Source organism: Urocitellus parryii, chromosome 10, assembly GCF_045843805.1.
Source record: "Urocitellus parryii isolate mUroPar1 chromosome 10, mUroPar1.hap1, whole genome shotgun sequence".
In the NCBI taxonomy this organism is placed as follows: Eukaryota; Metazoa; Chordata; class Mammalia; order Rodentia; family Sciuridae; genus Urocitellus; species Urocitellus parryii.
Window position 1 is genome coordinate 76,986,375 of NC_135540.1, and position 24,459 is coordinate 77,010,833.

The 24,459-nt window shown below is 36.8% G+C and overlaps 1 protein-coding gene across 1 annotated transcript in view; it reads right to left on the reverse strand.

The window, feature by feature from the left end:
- Window positions 1–8,117: 8,117 nt before the first annotated feature.
- The window catches only part of Cds1 (CDP-diacylglycerol synthase 1), a 64,455-nt gene continuing 48,113 nt past the window's right edge, over window positions 8,118–24,459 (reverse strand). Inside the window, exons 6-13 of the mRNA XM_077803460.1 lie at window positions 23,937–23,995; window positions 21,919–22,001; window positions 20,570–20,657; window positions 18,073–18,141; window positions 15,802–15,954; window positions 14,084–14,203; window positions 12,173–12,276; window positions 8,118–8,247 (exon numbers count right to left, since the gene is read on the reverse strand). Of these exons, the coding sequence (XP_077659586.1) occupies window positions 8,118–8,247; window positions 12,173–12,276; window positions 14,084–14,203; window positions 15,802–15,954; window positions 18,073–18,141; window positions 20,570–20,657; window positions 21,919–22,001; window positions 23,937–23,995 (806 nt within the window). The remainder of the gene's footprint in view (window positions 8,248–12,172; window positions 12,277–14,083; window positions 14,204–15,801; window positions 15,955–18,072; window positions 18,142–20,569; window positions 20,658–21,918; window positions 22,002–23,936; window positions 23,996–24,459) is intronic.

Sequence of the window (24,459 nt, forward strand, 5' to 3'; positions counted from 1 at the left end):
CTTGCCTTCAAGCACCGCAGCTGACTTGGAACAAAAGCTAGGACCTAAAAATGCTACTTCTGACTAGGGGTGTAGCTCAGTGGTACAGCGTGTGCTTAGAATGTTCGAGTCCCAAGTTGGGTCCACAGCACCAAGAAAAGTCACCAGAACACTTGCTGTTTCTGCTCATTCAAAACAAAACAAAACAAAAAGTCACTCCTTCACAAACTGATTGTAGAGAATATACATCATGGAGCAGAGTTCAACCTAGCCTATGGTTACAAACTTCAAGGTCATCCCAGTCTGATTCTGCCTAGAGGAAGAAACCAAGTTTTGCCAAAGCAATGTTATCAAGTGTGCCTGTGACTCAAGTTCAAAGCCCCACATTTTGATGTTTGGAGTTTTTTTTTTTTTCTTCTAATGTAGCAATTTCTGTGTTCATGCTGCTACATATTCAGCTGGGCCCTGAGCAAAGTGACAGGACTACCCTCTTTGAGAACTGTCTAGCCTATAAATGAGAGTCTTGCCTTCGGGGAGGTATCAGTGGTAGAATTTTCAGCATCTCTTCTATTCCTTACCATTTCCAACTCAGCTGGAGCAACTCTCTTCCACAGTGTGTTTTCTTAGCTCTGCAGTCTTTGTTTTCACGTCATTGCTATTTTATTACCTCATTTTAAATCCTGTATTGAATTCGAACTCATTAACTTATATAAAGTCTTCCCAGGAAATTTTCAATTCCGTAATTCTTTTCCTGCCCAGACTGTGATCATGGTCTTTTCAAATTTTTCTCCTGCCCTCTGGTCTGCCTTCCTTTCTTCTGTAGATGTCCTGATGTTGACTTCCATCTCTTTTTTTAATATGGATGCTCTTGCCCAGACTTTCCATTTGCTGTGACACGTTGTGAGTGAATTCACCCTTGGAGAACTGGACCTTGATTTTTGTCCTGCCTTTGCCTCCCAATTGATTCTCAGCATGGCACCAACAATGCACATTGTGTTACTTCCACTCCAAAACCTGCGGGGCTCCTCACCTGTCTTCATCTCAACCTGCCACACCAGCCAGGTCTAATTCCACCACAGGGCCTTTGCCCTGGTTGTACCCTCTGCCTGAGAGATTCCGCCTGGCCCACCTGTGCTCCTCTTCCTCCCTCACCTTCTTCAGGGATGGTCTCAAATGTCACCTTCCAAGTGAGGCCCTGACCCACCTGCACTTCCCAGCCCCAATGCCCGTTCACCACCCTCTCTGCTCTTCTTCCCTGGAACACCTTCCACAGTAACACGCTCTGTGTTAGTTCTCTGTGGTGTCTCCCAGTAGGGTCAGCCATGGGAAGCATTTGGTCTTGTTCACCGCTGTGTGGAGTTCCCAGAACTGGGCCTGGCAGGGCAGCTGCTCCAGGAATTTGTTGAATGCAATGAATCAGAAATTAGAGGCAGCCAGTGACTTGTCCTCAACTCCAAGGCAATCTGGTTTTTTTTCAGAAATCATGAATCATCTTTCTTGTGTTGAATCTGAGCTTTCATGTGCCACGTGCCGGAACGCTTGTGTTTGGAACCCTCACTGGGGTGTGGTCTGCCCCATTCAACTTTCCTCCGTCCTTGAGGGCACCTTTGAACCCCACACTCTCCCTGCCATGGAGAGAACCACGCGCCCCAGAATCCACCAGAGAAGCTGCAGGGTCTCTGTTATAATGTCCGAGAAAGCCTCCTCCCCTGTCAGTCCAGCCTCCAACCCTGCCAACAGGGAGAGGTGGCAAATGGACCTGTTGTGGGGTCCCTTCAGTGAGGTCAGCTGGTAGACCTCCTCCCCCCCCCAACCTGGAAAACTGTCCCCAAATGGCCTGCTCCCCAGATCCCACCACTGCAGCTTCTCCTGTCACATACTGCTGCAACTCTAAGATTAACATTCTACAAAAGTCAACTTAAAGTGTATGATTCAGGTTTTGGTCATTTCTGTTGTTATGGGACCATCATTACAATTCAGTTTTAGAACATTTCATCACCTCCAAAGAAACCTCTTATCCTAGGCAGTCACTTTCCTTCTCCCACCGCCCAACCCCCAGGCCCTGGCAACCACTCGCCTGCTTTCTGTCTACTGTGAATTCGCCTCTCCTGACATGGCCTGGATGAAATCATGCAGTCTCTAGTCTTCGGGGGCTGACTTACTTCTCTTAACATTTTTGAGGTTCCTCCATATTGTAGCATATATCAGTCTCCTGACTAAAAAATAGAATTTTCAAGGTGGGACTTCCAGCTACACCTGAGTAAAGAGGTCAGCAAATCTTCTCTTCCAAAGGAGAGCACCCACAAAATGGGAGAATGGTACACAATAAGTGAGAGATGCATGGGAGTTCATGGAGTCCTTGCCCAGGGCTTCTCCCCTTCCGCCATCAGCTCAGTTGGTGTGGAGGTTTATCCAGGGCACAGTAGATGGTGATGACTCCAGCAGCTGAAGGGTCTCACTCACCTTGAAGCAGTGGACGATGCCCACACTCAGCGATGTCAGTAGAAGTAGCAATCCGAGCAGAGGGCAAGTGAGAGGGCTCACAGCCCACAAGCCTGCAACTCTGTGGCTGGCACAGGAACTCCACAAACCTGGAGAGTCCGGAGACCCTGACACACTTGTCCAACCCTGAGGCTACTTGCATGGTCCTCGATAGACAAAGTCAATTAAGAGTACATCATCAAAATGTCAAAACTACAAAAGGCACGATTAAGAAAATTAGGGACAAAGCACAGCCTGGGAGAAAATATTTGCAAATCATCTATCTTACAAGGGATTTGTACTCAGAATATATAAACATTTTTTTAAAACTCAATAGTAATAAAACATGCCATTTTAAACTGGACAAAGTTCATCACATAAGATATACACATTGCAAATAAACACAGGAAATGATGCTCAACACTATTATCCATTAGGGAAATGCAAACTAAAACCACAATGAGACACCTCTACATTCCAGCAAAAATGACTACAAATGAGCAGACAGGCAATACAGGTTTTGGTGAGGATACAGAATGTAGGACCCTTGTGCACTGCAAGTTAAGAATGTAGGACTGTTTAGCCACCTTAGAAAACACTTTGGTTATTTAAGTTAAACATGAAGAAAGAATAAATCCACTTTACAGAGATGTAAGACAATGCTATCAGATATCAAACCATTCCAAGCTATCAAGGACTATTAATATATTTTTTAATTTAATTCTAACTTCAACATGAAAAAAGAAGTTAAATATGAATTTACCATGCAACTCAGCAATTCCACCCCTAGCAATCTACCCAAGAGAAATGAAGGCATGTCCACAAGTTTTTCATAATAACATTTTTCATAAAAGCCCTAAAATGGAAAATAACCCAAATGTCCATCAACTGGCAAAGTTCACAAAATATGATATTCATAAAAAGCAGAGGAGTGCTAATATATGCAAAAATATTCTGCAAGATGCAAAAACACAACACACCATATGATTCCATTTGTATGTGAAATCCAGAAAAAAATTAATAAAGGCAGAAAACAAATTAATGATTGCCTAGGGCATGGAATTAGAATGGGAATTAACTGTAAATGGGCACCAAGGAGATGTTAACAGAAATGTTCTCAAACTGGATTTGGTGAGATGGCTGTACAATGCTATAGTATGTAAATTACATTTTAATAAAGTTGTTGAAAACACATGGACTAGCTGAAATTTCTTGTTCTGATTTCTTCACAAGTTTTGAGATTTATTAAATCCAATGAGGAATACATTTAATTGATTATTCAACAATGTTCCCCAAACTTACCAGTCTTCTAGGCCCCATCTGAAGTTTAAAATCACATATTCTTGAACAGAAAGCCATATGGATCCATTAAACTCAAGTAGGAATCACAGTAGAAAGAAGCCCACATCCCGTCTGTGTTGAAAAGTGACAGCAGTTTGAGATTCTATTCTCTCCCTAGGGAAGACAGTCTGACCTTGCTTTACCCGTCTCCCATGTCCTTTGTGCACATTAGGGAACTGGACTAGATTCTTTTGGCTGCTTTTGGCCACTTTGACATCATCAGAAATGTTTTATTCATCAACCTTTACTACATGACCTTTACTGTTCATTCAGTAAGTCAAGAAGTTTCTCCACTTCTCTGCATGAAGACAACAGTATAGGACATCATCTGGTTTTGGTTAAATGACCTAGATCTGATTTTTATTCGCAGCTACTCAAGAGGTTCCCATATGGAATCCCTTTCTCAGTGAATTCAAACTTTCTTTCAGGAGGGGACAGAGATGTCTGGCTGGGGAGAAACAGGTCCTGAATGCAGGTCAGATGGTTGTCTCCTGTCTTCCCAAGCTTCTGGGGCTTTATATGTCTGTCATCACCCTGATCACAATCCACCTCATATGGCATCTGCCTCTCTCTCTGCGAGTTATTAGGTTTTGTTTTGTTTTTTGGTACTGAGGATTGAACTCAGGGGCACTGGACCACTGAACCACATCCCCAGCCCTATTTTGTATTTTATTTGGAGACAGGGTCTCACTGAGTTGCTTAGCACCTCACTGTTGCTGAGCCTGGCTTTGAACTCGTGATCCTCCTGCCTCAGCCTCCTGAGCCACTGGAATTGCAGGTGTGCACCACCGCATGCTGTTATTGGTTTGGATGTTTTCTCCATTTCTGAACAAAGTCTGGTGCACAGGTTCCAGGATGGCTGAAGTGAACTGGTGAGCTTCTCTACCCATCAAGAAACACTTATGTAATGTCACCTAAGAAAGCCATGGCTAAAGTGGTGGACCTTTCTGCCCAGTCCTCCTGACCCACTGGAAATGAGTAACAGGAGAGGAGTAGATGGGAAGAAAGGAAACTTGGTATTACTCATCAGCTGTTCCAGGATGGACACAGATCCAGGCACTTTCAAACGTTTTCCTGAGTCCTTAAAACCACCTAATTCGCCCACCTTAGAGCTATGCAAAATGTAACTGGGTGGGGGGGGCACCGTGGGAATGTGCACAGTTCCCAACTCCCAGCCCTTCCATTGGTTCAGAAGCCTGAGTGCCCACAGCATGCAGATTGTGCTGGACCCTGGGAACACAAAACCGGTCTCACTTGGTCTCCATAAAACTTGAAGTCCTAGACATTATTCAGAGTCACAAAAACAAGTGTGTAATGACAAACTCTGGCACACAGAAGCTCAGTATTCTATTAAGAAGACACACAGAACTCGGGTTTCTCTCGCCCTGCAGATGTCATCGTAGGCGTGAGTGGTGGAATTCATACACAACTTATGCGTATCTGTCACAATTTTGTGAACACTAGTTTAATGAATGAATGTTTCTGCTTCAATAAGAAAACGGCACAACAGAGTCAAAATGTGATTGAAGTTTTATTTCCCTATCTCAGTTTCAGTAAAAAGATTCAGAGAACTGATTGACACACAACTTTCACCTATATACAGTCTATACACACTGTTTGTACCTTGTCCTTTTCTTTGAACAAGGTGACACTATCTTTGTTCAAACCAAAGTGCAAATGAAGAGATACTAAAAATGAAAAGGGGGGGGCAGGTGGTCTTTGTATTCTCAGTCACTGTATAAGCACCACCAACCACAAGGGAGAAAGCAGTGAGGAAACATCGCATCCCACAGGTAAAAAAGTCAAGCAGTGAGTACACTGGACCACCTTCCCCAATGGCCACTTTGGAACACTGGCCACTGCTGTGAAAGAAGTTCCCAGCTTTCCATTTTTCCACCGCCATATCGCTACATTGGAATTTCAGCCCTCTTCCCAGTGCAAATACAAAAATGACCAAAGTCAGGGTTTTATGGCAATCTTCTGCTAAAATATATAGTTTGAATATACATGCTATAAAAGTACGCTACAAAGGTTAATCTTTAGAGCTCCGTTAAAATTTTAAGAATTTATCTTTTTACATAAAGAATAAAGTACACCCAAATCTAAAAGTTTGAGAAAAGCTTTTACTGTGACCCCAAATGTTTCCAGCGTCACACTTTGTTTGTAATGATATTGATTTTGTAATACATGTATTTAGTGATGGTCTCATAATTCTGTCTTGCAATGCCTCATCAAGTACTTCAAATAAAAATGCGGAGGGCTTTGTGAATCTTCAAGGAGTTTTTACTTGTGTAAACAGTCAAATTTTCAACATAAATTCCTATTGCAAAATTTTCATTCTGTTTTCTAAACTGTTGTATCTCACATTTTTGATGATCAACATTTGGTGCTGTTAGTGGGAGAAATGAAATGCAAGAGTACTGAAAATCAATATGTAGGTGGCCTGATTTTAAAAGTGATAATTCCCTCCTATAATAACCCTTTCAGTACCCTTGTAGAGTGGTGTCACAGACACAATGCTCACTGAACATGTCCAGCAGTGGTGAATCAGCTAAGTGGACACCAGACCCAACCCTGAGGGTGTTGGTGCCAAGTGCTCTTATCCTCTGCCATCCCTGTGGTATGCCATGAGGCTGACAGCGCGGGTCCACGTGTGGAACCCAGGCAGAGTTATAGTCTTTTAATTATAGCAGTAGCGTGGACATATAAAATAATGGAAATTTTTTTTTGATCTAAACAAAAATATTTACTTTTCATTAGCAAAACATTCTTTAAAATAGATCTCTATCTCCCCTCTGAACATTTGACCAGGAGCACTGGGCTCTTTGTGCAGGTTTATTGCTGACAGTTCAATACATTAAATATGTCTGTAGGGAGCACACAATAGGAGCTTATTTGTTTCCACTGAAAAGAAACTTACTCTTTTTTGTTTGCTTACAGTGTCGAGTCCACCAAAGGAATGGTTTGGCATTCGTGTGCTTTTTGGTCTTGGTGGCAATCACTTCTACTTGATTTTCATTCTTACGAGAAAAAATAATCAGCTGATGTCCTCAGATTTTATGACATGATGAGAAAGAACAATGGGACAAAGGTTAGCCACCCCCGGGGAGTTGATGTGGGGCTGAGTCTTCTTCTTTCTTCTTAGGTAAGTCTCTGAAGGGCTTCACTGGAGATCTGGAAAGAGGTACCCAAAACATAGGATCGGGGGGCCCCTCCTACAGGCCTTGCTCAGCTAAGCATCCCCTCCTCTGCTTTGGCTACCACACCACTCACTGCCCTGAGCACTGATCTTGCTGTGGGCCTAACACTACACACCTTAGCAAAATCAGTTCACAGGGAAACAAGAAAAAAGCGGAGAACTCGACCAAGAGGGGGCCCAGGCCACACAGCACTGTTTTATGCTGTCTCCTGAACTAGAGTCCCGTTGAGATCATCTGCGGAGGAGGATCCGAACACTGTGTTCTTCAGGCAGAAATCTCCTTTGTTTCTCTTGGAAAGTTTCTGCAAGGCTGTGTTTTTCCAAATAATTTTATCAGAAGTGGAATGCTTTTTTTAAACACACAAATAATGGCAGAAATTTTATCCTCCCTCTATTGAAGTTTGAACCTACCTAAAAGCAGAATGCTTTCTCCTGGAAAATGATTACTTCTTTGAAAAGTGGAAAGTCAGGCTGGAGTGTCACTCAATCCTAGAGCACATGACTAGAATCTAGAATGTGCAAGGCCTGGTTCACTCCCCAGCAACAGAAAACCAAGCCAAAACAACCACCAAAAAAACAGAGGGGGGGGGGGGGAAGAAAAGTAGACAATCATTTTCCCCCCATCAAACTCAGCCCTTCAGAAAATACTTCAGACTGTGAGAAGCAGAGCAGACTCCCTGGTGTGCCTTACAAACAATACTCTGTTAAAATCAAAGAATAGCTCCAAGTGCAAAAGTGAACATTTGTGCAAAAGATCCCACTGCCAGGTGCAATCTTAAGATAACCTCGATTTACTTATTTTATAGTGTTTGACTCTTTAAAATACAAGTCTTTTAAATTATGAAACCCAGCAAGTAAGGGGAAGGAAGTTAACATCAGAAAATACATCTTAGAAAAAGTACAGGATATTTTGCTGGCAATTTGCTACTTATTTCACAACTTAGATCAAGTAAGTGTTTGTTAAATATTCACAGTAATTTCAGAGAACCAACATTCATGTCTGTAAAATGTCAATCTATTGCATTTTCAACCATTTTTCTGTACAGTTACAAGATTTCATCTCTCAGTGCTTTTCTGCAGAATTCTTTCTTGTCAGTCCTCCCCTCTCTGGATCCAGCTATACTTTCAAGGTGGGCTGTAGGATTCCTTTCTCAATGAGATGAGTCTTCAGGGTTTTATATATATTTAACTGCTGTTCTGGTTGAAGCACCAACAACTGCTGAAGCACTTTGCTGGGATTTGGACCCCTAAAGATAAGGTAGAGAAGACAACACTGAGGTGATTTTAGTAGAGCTAAGTGAAGCACATATCCATAATTTAAGATAATCCATTCCTCAAGTGTAGAGTAGCAATCTTTACAGAACTAAAACAGCTCTTGATTTCACTTTAATGTCTAAATGTCTGTGTCCTTGACAGGAAAAAATAAAAACAAGGGAACTACAGATATTCAAGAGACAGAATCCAAAGTCCTGTGCACAGCACCAAAGTCCCTACTCAGAGCCTTAGTTCAAAGAGGTCTGAGGCAAACCCCAATGTAGCAAGCAAAATTAAAGTGTTACTTGCTGTATGGGAAAGGGGGTTGAGGGAGGAGAGCCCCGCCCCTGTCACCTGGCCCACCACAGTCCTTGTGGGGAGGAAAGGAGGCAAGGAACTGCTGTGGCCACACAGAGCCCTGCTCTGTCACGTGCACACACAGCCAGTGCAGCACTCCCTTCTCCAGGGGCTCCCTTTGAGTTCACTCCTCTGAGGTCCTGGTCCCGCTTTTCTGTTAGTCTCTTCTGTGGAGCACTTGGGGTGAGATGAGTTCAGGGGAGAACTCTGACCTCATGACCTTTCGGGGACACTACTGTGGTCATGGGATTGAGATCTGCGGCTGCTGGGACACTAGAATTCAATCCATTTATAAACTAAAGATCTTAAAACACTAGTCTGTCGAGAACGAGTCTAATTCAAGTCTTAATATGTTTTGTTTTCTGCACCTCTCACTATCCATTTGAAATAGAGAATACTTTTTGTGGACAGTTATAAGGAAAGTCAAATTAGAAAAAGCAAGACTAAGACGGGGGATGGCACCGAGTTTTGAGAAAGACATTTGCATGGGTAAGTAAATTTGTAATTTACAATAAGAACTGTTTAAATAGAGTTAAAGGAAGTAAAAATCCCAGCAACAAAAAATATCTGCTCTACAGTAGTACTGCAAGGAGGATGAGGAGTGAAAATCTTAGTCTAGAAATCTTTGATCTAAAAAAGTGCACAACAATCCAGATCAGCCATCCCATGGGTCACCTTCTTGCATGTGGCTCAGTTCATCTGCCAAAGAACTGTGGCCAAATACCTCTCACAGCCAGGCTACTCAAGTCAAGACATAGCTTGGCTTATTATATTTCTTCAAAAGATTTAGTACCTGCATAGTGCACACCCAGAGTCGGTGCCCACAGGGAGAAGGCAGGCTATTTTATTTCAGTGAGTTCAGCTAAATGCTAAATCCCGCCTGCAGGTGCTCCCATTCAGTTGCACCCTGGCACCATTGATGCATTTCTAATTGTCTAAATATTTGCTTTCAGATGGTGGACAACAGGGCTCAGCGTGACTTCTCTCTACTAAAAGAAGAGCAGATTTTTCTTAAAGAGTACGAGTTATAAAGTTATAAAGCTGCCACCTTCTGAAAATGAAGAAGTCTAAGGATTTTACCACTAATGACTAATATTCAAATATATTAGCAAATAGATATCATATAAATAGGCTAAATATTCCAATTAAAAAGGCAAAGATTGTCAACTGGGTTACAAAAAAAATACATTAATTAAAAACCACAAAAGAGACACAAACAAAAAATTCAGCCACAAATTAGAAAGAAAAAAACACCACTAAAAAGAAGGATAAAAGAATGCTAAGCATAAAGGGATAAACGAAGAAATACCATGCAAACTCGACAAAAGGAAAGCTGCTCTGGCCATCCTGAGAGCCAACAAATAGGTAGTTAAGGCAAATAGTAAAAATGGGCATTACATAATGAGACAGGATCAATTCAATCCTAAAACTGACAATCCTAAATTTGTATATACACAATGCAAGCTCAAAATACATAATGCAAAAATTGACAGAACTAGAAAGAGGATAAACTTTTAATCACAGTAGATTTTAATAAAGCTCTGTTAGGAACTAATAGAATAATCTGCTCAAAAGAAAGACTTTATTAAACTTCACCTAACATACAAAAATTACATCTAAAACCTGCAAAACTCACATCTGTTTCATGTATGAATAGAATACATATCGGAGTAGATGAAATACTATATGGCCATAAAGCAAGTTTCAAAAAATAAACAATGAAATCATCAAGAATTTGTTTTCTGACCACAGTGGAATTAAGGCAGACATCAATAAAGGAAGAAAAATGAGAAAATGCTCATTTGTTTGGAAACCAACCAATTTGCTTTTAAATAATCATGTGTCAAAGAAGATATTAATACTAGAAAACAGAAAATATTTATAACTGCATATTGAAAATACTTGTAGAAGGGGGAGAAAGAAAAGGAAGCTTACAGTCTTAGATGGCTATATTAGACCAGATGCCTAAAAATTGATAAGTAAGGCTTTACCCCAAGAAGCTGGAAAAGAACAGCAATGAACCTTAAAAAAAGGTAAAGAAATGAAAAATGAAAGTGGAAATCCATAAAGTACAAAATAAACATATTAAGGAAAAAACTGCCAAAGCCATAAGTTGATTCTTTCAAAAATTAATGAAATTGCTAAAATTAAATTATTAAATTAAAATTATTTCTCTTAGCACGATATTCTCCAGCTCCATCCATTTACTGGCAAATGCCATAATTTCATTTTTCCTTAAGGCTGAGTAATATTCCATTGTGTATGTATACCACATTTTCTTTATCCATTCATCTATTGAAGAGCACCTGGCTAATCCCAAAGAATCTAAGGCCGAATTTTTTCTATGATATGTGGAAACTAATTCTCAATAAGTGGCGGGGGGCGGGGGAGCACTAGGAAAGAATAGAGGTACTTTGTATTAGAGGGGAGTGAAGGGAGGGGAGAGGGAATGAGGGTAGGAAGGATTATAGAATGAACTGACATTATGACCCTATATGCATGTATGATTACATGATCAGTGTAATCCTACATCATATACAACCAGAAGAATGAGAAGGTATACTCCATTTATGTATGATAAGTCAAAACACGTTCTATTATCATATATAACTAATTGGAAATTCTTAAAATGCTAAAAAAAATAATCCTAGTACGGCTATAACACCCCCCACCCACTCATACACCCCTACCACAAAAAAAAAAAAGTTAATACAAAAGTTCTTACAATGGGTAAGAAGTATATATTTGCATATATTTAAAATATGTACTCAGGGATCTCTATGAGTTTTCTGCTAAACATTCTGTGAAGGACATCCATATTATCTATGACTCGGGTGCTATTAGTAAGTGTTCTGCCTCCTGGGAACCCAGTCGAGACCACAAAAAATAAAGTAAATATGTGATTGACGTGGTCAGCCTACATACACCAAACTGGCACTATAGAGCTGATTTAAATCATTATGGTTTAATAACAAGAATAAAAAAATAACAACACCCATCCAGGACCCACACAACTATTTTGTTTTTTCCATGGTACTTACAACATCTAACAAGCTATATTTATTATTGTCCATCTCTGACCCTTCTCTCTCCAACCTCCCAACAAAAATCTCTTGAGAGCAGTGACTTGGTTTGATTTTTTCCCCTGCTATATCCATGCTAGAATATTCTACAACACATAACAGACACTCAAGTAATAATCAGCGGCCTGAATGAATTATGTTCTCTTCCTTTTTAACTCTTGGTATTCACAATCATTGTAATGCCCAGTTGAGAAATTAAATCTCCTGATGTTCCAAATTCAGTACCAATCACATTAACTGGATCTTTCACTTAGTCCTGTGAAGGACCCCAGCATCTATTATTTTTTTGTTTTAGCTGCTCAAATATATGTAAAACATGACAATTTAAGCACACTCCTCAGAGTTACAGCTTTAGAGGCCACTTTGATACAATAGATTATCAGTGACAGAAAAAGTTAACTTATTAAAACTAATGTACTGTTCATGGAAATGAAAACTCAAAATAATCATGTAATGAAAAGTTTAAAATGTAAAATACCTTATAAAACTCGTGATGTACACATGCACAAAAGTGGCCATCAAATACTGACAATCAAATCTGTCCATTATCCCACCATGTCCAGGAATGGTATTTGCAAAATCCTTTAGAAACAAACAAATACATTAACAAATTTGAAAAAAAAAACTATAAAATTCTTATCTGTAAGTGTCTTTCTGGCACCATGAACTCTATAAAGAAAATACTATTAAATTTTCCCACTAATTACAAATTTATTATATCACTTCCAACAGATTAAAACTATATCTTTCAAATATGTGCTCAATTTAGAATAATTACTGAATTGACCCAAAGCATCAAAATAACACTGATTAATCATTAATTAAATCTAGCATTAACTTCTTTCCATTGAAGAAAACTTTCTAAATATTCTATCAGCTATTACTAATCTAATTTCCTTCTGTTTAGCCAGAAGTGATTTGTGAAATATTTTAATGTGGTTGACAGATGTACAACTGGTTCTAACTCATGTTTATTCTAATAGTTCTTATTCTGAAATAAACATTTTACTTCTTTTTTTTGTATGACTAAAAATAAAGAAAGAAAGAAAAAAAAAGAAAAACTCTAAAATTTTACTTCTATGATAAATATTTCTTCTTCTTTTTAGTGTTGAGGTAAAAAGAAAATCAAAGCAGCTAGCTCATTCGGGACACGTTAGTTAGTCCATTAAATGGCCAAAGTGAGAGGATGAGTAATAAGCCTTTGCAAACTGACTTGTCTGAGCACCCAAGAAATGGAAATACCTAATTGCTCTAGCTCACTCAAGTAACCTAAAAACATACAAATGTCAACCATAATCATACCTTCATTTCAGACATGCAAAAAATATTTCACCATTTAATGAGAACTCTTGGACTAGAGACCATTAAAACAAATACCATATTAACTATAAAATTTCTCTGTTTAAAACAATTATTGAAGAACTCTTTGGTTAATTTTTGCCAATCTACTTCCTTCCTTCTCTTCCCTACCAAGTGAAGCATAAGAGAACCACAGCAACTCAATACTACTCTGCAGATGGTTAGAAACCTTTGCAAGGTACTCATCCTGTGTGGCTGCCTTAGATTTCTCTGCAGGATTTATTCTCCTTCTCTTCTCAGATGCCACCTCTCAGAGAGGCCTTCCATGGCCATCCCACCTTCAAAACCTATTCCCTAACCCCTAATGGCATACATTTCCACCTTAACTTAGTGAAACCACATGAGGGAGACTGAGATAACATCACTTCCCTGATGCTCTATCTTAACCAAACAAAATGATTTCAAGTATCAGGAGCAGGGTCAGCAAACTAGGTTGCACAGACCAAATTCAGCCCACACCTGTTTTGTAAAGTTTTAATAAAACCCAGCCACAGTCATTCATGGAAACATTGTCTGTAGGGTAGGGGTGTTCACGCTGCAATAGCAGAGCTCAGAGCTGAGCAGCTGTAATAGGACAGATGGTTTGCAAAACATAAAGCAACTCATTATTTGCACTTCCCCATAAAGAATGTGATGACTTCTAATTTAGCACAATGATAGTTACATATCCAACAGCTCTTCTGCATATTCTGTCAAGTGAGGTTGGCAAAACCCTAAACTCTGGACAATTGGTGGCTAGATTTTTGGATAAACACTTGAAAGGATAACATTCTGTGTTTATACCAACATTAAAGGAACATTATATTTCTATAAGAGGCTGACATGATACTTAAAAATATACTAGGAAGGTATGGCCAAAACCTAACAAAAAGAACACACTCTAACTAGCCAGACAGCATTTTTGAGAAGTTAAAACAAATTAGAGGAATAGTTTTTGCCTAAGGTCTTAATGTAGACCTACAGGAGATCAAATATATAGAGATATATTCTCTAATTATGTTCACTAACAACAAAGAATCTAAATACATACCTTAATTTTGAAAGCTCTTTTGAACCCACTGGCAAAGAAGCCTCCAAATGGGCCAATTAGAGATGCAAATGTTGAAAGAGCAATGCTGTGTATTTGGAAAGGATATAAACTCACTGTTTCCTAAAAAGGAAAAAAAAGGGAGAGGGAAGGCAATATTGGGAATATCTGCATTAAAACTGTATTTGAGAATAACACCTAATCTAGGAACCATGACATAAACACTAATTCAAAGCATATGCCATATTTTTGTTAACTTCTTACAATCTTCACAGATTATAGAAGAAAAACATTGTAAGCTCTCTGTCATCACTGAGTCAGCACCTCTGTTTTCTCGGCAGCATACTACCAGGCACCTGCACACTGAATCCTGCTAATGGTGCAATACCTTCTGTTTCATCCAAGAACAGTGGCAACAATTGGGTTGTAGGGCATACAGCTTCATTAATCTTTACCTATGTTTTGTTTCGTCACCAGTAATACTTTATTTTTGTTGTTATATAATTTAATTTTGTACTTTATTTCACTTAAATTTCATATGATGAAATAAGGGGAAAGTTGGCTCTTTCTCTTGAAACTAATATAATGCAATGGAAACACAAAAATAAGAACTGCCAAAATGAGCTTCAGCAAGACAGTTACAATTACAAAAGATTTAGGGAAAAGATAATAAAAAGAGAATCCTGCAGTCAAATTATTTTCTGAACTCATAGCTTTTGCTTCCCTAAGTACAATTATACAGAAAAAAATAATGTGTGTAGAATGAGAAAGGTGTTTGATAACATGACCTTTTGGACCTGTACTCAAAGCAACGGTCTTACCTGGGACCAAAGATTGACAGCATTAAATGCTTTTACAGCAGGTAACAGGAGGTTTGGACACTGAAAAAATTCTTGGTATTCATGTATTGAGCGGTCAAGAAATAATTTGTTGTTTAATCTACTACTAACAAATTATGGATTTTAATTAAAAACAAAGTGATTCAGACACACACACATGCACATGTGCACACACCCATCACTTGAGCCCCGATTTTAGCCAAACATACATGAACCCTGACAAGAGACCAGGTGGGCTCTCCTGGATAGCATATCAACATCCTTCCATGTGACACCCCAAAGATGCTTTGAGTGGTAGCAATGTGCTCTTGGAAGGAAAACTCATTTTTTAGAAGTTTTTTTGTAGTAATAAATGTCCTCTAAAAATCAAGGGCTCTTTTGAATGATGAATTTTAATTGAGTTTTAAATTGAGTTAATTCATACAAGTAACATGTAAAACTCATTCTAATTCATTGGGCTTTATAAAAATCTATCAAATATTTTAAAATACACACAAAATAAATTACTATCAGTAATGAAATCATAAGGCAAATACATTCCTAGTATACAATTTGCAATATTAACTCATTTTATGTTTATAAAAATCACAAGAAAATAGAGTATATTATTGATTATAAACAGACATAAAAAGCACTTCAATATGACAAAGTTAAAAATTATGCATAAAATTGGTTCCTGTAAAAATCTAAATCTCACTTTTATTTATTTATTTTTTAAATTTTTGCAGTGCTGGGGATCGAATCCAGGGCCTTGTTTATGCATGTGTAGCAAGCACTCTACGAACTGAGCTATATCCCCAACCCTAAATCTCACTTTTAGAGAAAGCTTACTTTTTGAAAGAAAAGATTCCTAACCAGGTGATATTGACCTTATACTCTTACCTGTCTCAATACTGCCTGTAGGAAGGGAGGAAGTGAGTAACTCTGAAGCTGGAAAAGTTCTGTGGGCTCACATTCTGTGACAAAGGAGTTGACATCGCTTCGGTATTCCACTGGGCACACAAAGTACTGATATTTTGACAATACATAGGCAGCCTGCATAACAAAGAACTCATGAAACACTGCCTAAATATAGATATAGAGATACAGACACACACAAAAAATGCCAGAATTTCTCTATATTAACTTTCTGCAATGTTTTTTGTTGTTGTTTAGCAGAGCTGGTGATCAAACTCAGAACATGGCAGGTGCTAGGCAAGTGTTCTACCACTGACATATATACCTAACCCCTCTGCTATATATTTTTAAAGTTTGAAGGTCATAATTTTCCCAGCAAAAGTCTTGGAAGACCTTTATACAACAAAACAGTTTCTCAAAGCAATGAGGTCTCTGTACAACCAAAGCGTGAGGGTGTGACAGGAAGGGAAAAGGTAGGGTAGCAAGGAAGAAAAAGAGAAGCTGATTTTGAACACTTAGAAAATATAGCAAAATCTTACTTTTTAAAAATACAGATATTTAATCATAGGAGCTAAAAAGATATAAAGGACTGAATTTTAAGGATATAGGAAGAGTAAAGGACTGTTGTTTGTTGTACACAGCTTATATTAATGTTTTCAACTAATAATTAACCAGTAATTCAAAATTACAAAGAAAACTGCACCAAATAATATGGTGAAAAGTCTCGTTGTTCTTCACCAACCCAGAAAACTCTGACTTAATTGTTCTTTTCCCTGGCCACATCACTGCAGTTTTTTAAATTAGTTGTCCTTAGCCATGGAAATGGAAGATGCATGAAATAAAATATTCTATTATAAATTTTAATTGCTAGATAACAGTTTATTCTCTTTTTCATTTCTCGTACAGCCACTTGCCCCATTATATTATTTAAGAATGGTTTAAGAAATTCAAATATGATACTAGAAACAGATCAAATTGATTTTGCTTCCAGTTTCCTCAAAACCATTTAGTTAAAAATGTATATGTAATTTCATTAATCATTATTTTGTCATATATTACATTCTTGTGGAGCATCTTTATTTTCTTCCAATGATATGAGCTATTCCTATTGTCTAATTTTAATAATACCAAATTCTAATAGTATTACCTAAAGTTTTGATTATTCTTGCTTTTTGTTAAACACTAAATGGGACTGGATATTTTTTCATTATTACATTTATCAATTGTTACCTCATCAATATACCAAAAACTTTAGAATAATTTTATTAAATTTTATTAGCATATTTTTAAAATTTTGAGACATGATCTTACTAAGTTGCTGAGGCCGGCCTTGAACTTGCAATGTTCCTGACTCAGCCTCCCAAGCAGCTACTACACCCAGATTCTATGGGAATTTTCACTGAAAATAAACTAAACTTAGAAATTAAATAGATGAATTATGGTGGTTTTCCCATCCAGGATAATGGCATATTTCCATTTATTTGTATATTTACTCTTTCTTGAAGTTTCATGTTGTTATTAGTTACTTCATATCTGGATCTCCAATATTTTATATTAATGACAACTATCAGGGACTAGACTCTTAAAAATATGAACTTCCTAACAATAACCTTTTGTACATTTATTTTGTATCTAGTCATTTTATTGTACCCTTATTATTTCTCACTAGTCATCTTTTAATAAGAACACCATAATCATAAACTTAATTTTTAAATATGAAAAATACCCATTATTCATGGCTAAAAGTTAATATTAATCATTCATAATTAAGGTACTTTTTCTGCAACTTAGGTTTACAGCAGGAACCACCCACTGAGCCAACTGACCAGCATGTGTTAAGACAGAGCTCTTCAACATCATTTGCATTCACTGCTATTACTCAAAGATACTGCCTATCCCAGCACCTCTATCCCCACGTCAAGCAGAACAGCTATTAGAGACTACCCAAATACAACAGAACAATTGTGGATCTTATATCTGGCTAAACACAGGACCACCTTGTGGAAGTTAATCATTCTGGGATAAGTCTGAGACATAAGTCTTGTGTTGGGAAATAGATTTTGTTTAAGGTCCCCAGGGGATTCTGATATGCAGCCAGGATGACAGCTACTAGGGTACAGTACTGATTCTGTTTAGTAGGTTTCAATAAGTACATTATTAACATTTAGTGCTTTAATTTTTTAGGTTTAAAATAGACTAATAAACTCAGCACAGTTTCTCAAAATAAATAAAATAAAAAATCCTAGTAAAACTCACAATGAATCCAAACACGACTGTAGAAAAGAAACCGCCAATGAATCCTTCCCAAGTCTTTTTAGGAGACAACTAAAAAAGGCCAAATAAAATTTAAAAGTTACTGCATCACAAAATACAGACTCTGTTCAAGGCTCTCCTCAATACTGTGCACATCTGTACCTTCCTTTTTTCTTAATGGAAGTAGTCTTAACTCTTTTTCCTTCTTTCTATGATCCTGATTTACTTGTGCAAATGTTTTGACTAGCATCTAACACATAGTAGGCCCTCAATCGTGTGTAGCACGCTGTGAATATCTGTTTCTGTTAAACAGCCTCAAATTAAGTTTTTTCCCCCCACACAAAGAGCTATAAACTCCATATTGAAATAGTCATCCCATGACTTTTACGCTTCTCTTGGAATAAGAATGACACATATTCATTCCAAGTACACACTTGGTCAGATGTGTTGACCTGCTACTGGCCAAAACAGAATTGAGTACAATGAAACAATGACATTGCAGCATATCAGATTTTCATATATTTCTAAAATGTAATATACACAACAGATTTCTTTCTGAGATAGTAAAATAATCCATGGCCCCAAATACTGTATTCACTTCCCCAAGTATTCACATATCCTCCTCCTTTTTTTCACAATCTATCTCCAGAAAGAAAGGAATATGTTGCCTATTGTTTTCCTAGTCAGTGGGGCATTCAGGGAGAGAAATTTGGAGGAAAGTCTGGAATTCGTTGTTGCAGAGGCAGGAGAAACACACTGAGGAGTGGATGCTGTTATACTGCCCCAAGATGTCCATAACCACCACATGTGTGCAGGGATTGATCATCAAGAGATCACTGATGGTCTTTGTGATGATCACTTATTTAGAACAACAAGAACAGAAGCCCAATATCAGAGGGGAAATTTCTGAGTATAGAAACAGGTTACAGGCTAAAGCTACCTGAGCTCTTTACAGATTTCTTATCCTGTTGTTCAAAAAGGGCAATATGAAAAATGGTTGGCAGAAAAGGTTTCATGACAAATCTGGAAAGAATTCTGCCTTAGAAAAGGGATGGATATAGCTTCTCTTAGATTCAGTGCCTGTGTTATTGCCATTAAGTAGGAGTGGCCTCAAATTCAAAAGTGTCTAATTAATTTAAATATAGCTTATCAAATCAAGTTGAACTCACATCATGTCAATTTAAAGGTCAGTTGCTCAATGACCTAGGGTACTTTATACTTTTGCTAATCCATTCTGACAAAATTATGTTTCAAATTGGTTACTGAGGGCTGGGGTTGTAGCTCAGTGGTAGAGGGCTTGCCTAGCACATGCGAGGCACTGAGTTCTATCCTCGGCACCACATAAAAATAAATAAATAAAAATAAAAGAATTGTGTGCATCTACTTCTAAAAAAATTAAAAAGATATCATTAATTTTTTAAAAAATTGGATACTGAGATTCCTCTATGGCTCTAACAGTCTTTCTGAAGGATTCCTAAGCCAAAACTAGCCCATATAGACATCTTGAATACTCACACTTGTTCTTATGCTGCAGTAGCTTTAGGGACATTTGAAAGATACATACGTTACTTGGCCATGTCCCTATGGTTCAGCCTAATGCTGTGACTATAATCCTATAGTGGGAATAATCTACGCAAGGTTTTCTGATGGGCATTTCTCCAGAAACACTTTGGCTACCCTGTCTCGCTCTGATTTTATATCTGAACAATGGGTTTAGGCTCTCCAAAACTGCCCTCTAATAATAGCATCAAAGTAGCCAAGTAACGTATATATGGGACTATGATTGAACACTTTGCCCAATTTGTCAACTGAGTGAATTCTATCTGAAACCCTGACATGAAAAGCTTTTTTAAAAAATAAAGAAATCAGTTCAAGAAAATGGTTTCATTTCCATGAAATATTGGTTTGTTTCCTTCTTCCCCAAAATAAGAACTAGAGAATTTAATTCATTTCTTTCTTTGCCTCCATTACCCATAAACAGATCCAAATCTAAGGCAAAACAACATGGTCTGTTCCTGTGTATTTTCCTTTCTCTTGTCTTAAGCTTTTATTATTACTTGCATTTTATCAGTATTTTATTATAGAGCCCCAAATCCTTTTGTGAAATGCATTTGGATGTAAAAAAATCTTACAAATGGGCAAGAGCATATGAAGATGGTGCTTTAGGAAATCTGGTAAAAGAGACAACATGGGCAGAGGGCTAAAGAACTGCACCAACGACTGATGAAAGAAACCAGCAGAAATGAGATACAGAGAAAACATGATGGAGTCCAGTCCTTACTCAGGAGTCAAATGGGTAGCTGGTGAAGAACCCAGAAGGAATTAGTGGGAAATATGGCTCAAGGTCCCTCCACTGCAGCTGCTAGGTGCAGCTAAGGAAAATCAAGGTACCTCAGAAATCAAAACTTGTGTAACAATATCATGATGCTGGAAATGTTTTCCATGGGCTAATATTTAAGGAGAGTTTAGGAATGGCTTGCTTATAACATTTTTCTATTACCTTAATTAAAGGAGTTCTTCCAAAAAAAAATCCAAAAAGGTAAGCAGTAATGTCATTGCAGATAACACTTGATATTGGAACAAGGAACCTTTAAAGAAAAAAAGTCAGCAAAAAAAAGTCTTTATGATTAAATAGCAAATATTCATGTAAGTTCTGACTCATAATGAACCAATGTAATAATGCTTTGGATTACACTGTGGCCTAGTCCAGAACATAACATTTAACAAAAACATTATTTTTAAGCAGTAAATATCAACTAAATTTGCCAATTTAGCAATTAAGCAGAGCAAAATCTGTAAATAAACTAACATAGTAAGATAATCTTGCTAACAAAAATATTAAATAATCGATTTCTACAGCTAGGGACAGTTAAATTTTAGTTTTATGAGGAACAAGTTATAAAAAATAAAATTTCTTTTAAGAAAAGCAGTTTTTTAAAATGGAAATGAGTCACTTGTTTAGACAGAGTACAATCTGCTTAATTTATACCAAGCCCTTAATGCAAATTCTCTTCAGGAACAATTATTAATTTTAATTATTTTTATCTTAGACTGTAATCACATTAAACCCTACTAAATGGAAAGAATCTTTATACTTCAGTAACTGTCCCCCAGCAAAAGTTTTATATGACCATTTTAAAATAAATGATTTCAAGTGTCTGTAACACACATGCGCACATACAAATCTTGGTTAAAAAAAAAAAAGCATGATGCTCAAAAGGATGTAAAATTTATTTTAAAAAACCTCAACAACTATAAAAGATTTTAATTAATGGGTTTAAAATAAATAGGTTTAAGACAAAATTCTGGGAGAAATAGGCTTTTTTTGGGTATAGTCTTAAGCTTTTTCTTCATTCCACCTAATTTTTAGTTAATAAAAACACTTTCCAAATCTATAAGCCACTGCTATGAAGCTAGCAATGCCATTCATCTAGAATCTGGAAACCTACTTCCACATAAAAGCAAATGAAAACCTTCCCAGCTTCGCTTCCACCCAGAGAACATGCATTTCCAGCACACTGAGGTGACAGGCAAACTTCCATATTCTTTTTGCATTCCATGTAAATAATAAACTGTCAAAAATCTATCCTATGTAAAAGGTCACATTATAGTCTATTTGCATGTGAAAATGTAATTTGGGAGGGCTTTCTGCATTTCATTTAGAATTTTAAAAAACATTTTCACTTTATCTTCAACTGACAAATAGTAAGCAATGCTCAGTAATTTTTAATGGAACAGAAAAACAAGAGATAGAACATTTTAGTAGACATCTGCAAAACACTGCTTAATGTTAAAGAGTTTCAAAAGGGCTAGACATAAACATAACACAGCATAATACTGTGCCCTTACCATATCATGCCTTCAAACAGATTTTGGATGACAAGATGTGACTGAGTAACGGTTATCAGTAAAGTGACATGTGTCCATGCGAACTGTTAATAGCCCAATGACACAAAAATTAGTAAACACAAGTGATCAGTGCAGCCAAGGAAGCAAGAGAAATTTTTAAACACAAATTTCTGCCATGAATTTTGGTCAAAATTTGTAAGATAAGGTCATACAAAATAAATGCAGTTAGTGATATTCATTATATTGCCTACTAGAATCTTAAAGTGATGAAAACACTTAAAGGTAAATTTAGTTTTATACAAATTGGAATGCCAGGAACAGTGAGATATACTACTAAATTTAAAAATACACATAAAAAATAAACCGTAATCTATAGTTACATGATTTAAATAATAAAGAGAAATATACAACATTTAAATGGCAGTGTTCTATGGTGATGAAAATTTTAGGAACCATTTTCCCTGTAGTTTATCATTCAAACTTTGAATTATTCTAATCAGAAAGATTCAACAGCCCTTAAATTCCATCTTTTGAGACTTGAAAGTTGATCTTCACAGGTCTATTCAATGGCAGTATTTAATTTCAAATTTTCAAAAGCCTCTATGTTTTATCCTTCTGGCCTAAGAGATGGCTATTTGGATAACTTTTGGCACAATCACTATAAGTAGAATATGAACCAAGAGAGGCTAACATTTCTATGTACCATAAACATTGTCATTTTAACTGGACTTTATGTTTTTTTTAAATAATTGAAATTTTGGTTTATTTTTAACAAACCCAGTTCTCATCTTAGAAAACAGTATTTTATATTTGTTATTTTGCTTTATTCTATCTTTATTTGCTTAAAAGACCCAATTCTTTTATACTAGTTGCTCTGAAATGCATAACTGATTTTTTTTTTCAATAGACACCATTTACACAGTGGTCTCTCCATACTCATGTCTTCCATCTGTGGTTCAACCAATCACAGACTGAAAATAGTTGGTGGGAAAAAACTGCATCTGTACTGGACACATACAAACTTATTTATCTTGTCATTATTACCTAAATAATGGACTACAACAACTATTTATACTGTGTTGGGTATTCTATGTAATCTGGAGGCTATTTAAAGCATTTGGGAGGAGGAGTACAGGTTCTATGAGATGCCATTTTATATAAGGCCCTTGAGCATCTGTGGATTTGGGTATCTTGGAGGTCTTAGAACCAATTCCCTGAGGATATCAAGGGAGAACTGGTTTTCACAGGAGATTCTATTATTTCTAATTTGTCTTGATTCTTTGCAGATTTTCACTAAGAATTTTACTCCTCAGATCCCCTGAAATTAGAAAGGTAAGAAATACTACAATTTCTTAGCAACAATAATTAGCACAGTATGTTGATGAAGAAAAGCAAAACACAAAAATGAAATATAATTCACACCTAAAATGAGCCTTACTAATACATGAATTCACACATCTAAACACTACATTGTATTTTAGTGTTATAAATGGCTACATTTTAAGGAAATAATAACAAGTTCATCATGTAAAATGACAAATTTCATAAAACAGACTTTGATTCACTGAACAAATAACTTATGTCAAATAGAATTCTACAATTCTATCATTAACCATAACTACCAAGAAAATACATGCTCTGCTCTTTTTATGCTCGCATTAACAGCAAGAAAACAAAGATAATTTCCACAAAACAATATAGTAGACGCTTCTCAGACTTAGCAACTATGAAAACTCTCCATAGTTCTACATATTTAGGGAATTCAAATACTTTGTTAAATTTTTGTCTTTGAAAATATTTAGAAAAAGCTTTTAGTAAATTTTGAGAATAGTTAAAAACTTTAATTCCTCAAATACTTGTCAATTTCATTTTTTATGTTTAATAGTCATCCAAAACTGAAATATCTATGACATTCAAGCAAGACATCAACCAAAAAAACTGTTATTTCCTCACTACAGAAAAAGGAGAGATAAAGTTTTAAATTACACAGTGACTACAGAATAATGGTTAATACACACCATATAAAACTGCAGACGATAATGTTTCTTCACCAAGCTCAGTACAAACATGCAGAAACCTGTTCGAGAACAAAAAACATGTGCTTGCTGTACAATTTGGTACAAAGCATAAGATTCCCTGAGCCCAAATAAACCAACTTCCTACATCTCATACAGGCATATCCTAGGAACTTACTCATATGCCATTTTTCCTACTATCTTATATTAAGCATTTTAAATAAGTTTCCTGAGGAAAACAATCTTTCGATCTCCAAAGTGCCTAACATATTCCACAGCACAAATTCAATAAACATCTTCTTTTGCATTAATTAAATAAACTACTCCCTTCCTAATATGTGGATATAAAAAACAATTGAATTTCAGTTAAGTAAAATTTATTTGCTATGTTAATTCATCAAGACTGGGCAGGGGGTGTAGCTCAGTGGTAGAGATTTTGCCCAGCTTGTAAGAGGTACTGAGTTTCATCACAACAAAAAAGTCAATTCTTCAAGAATATTCACAGAATGTTTTCAATCTCTATACA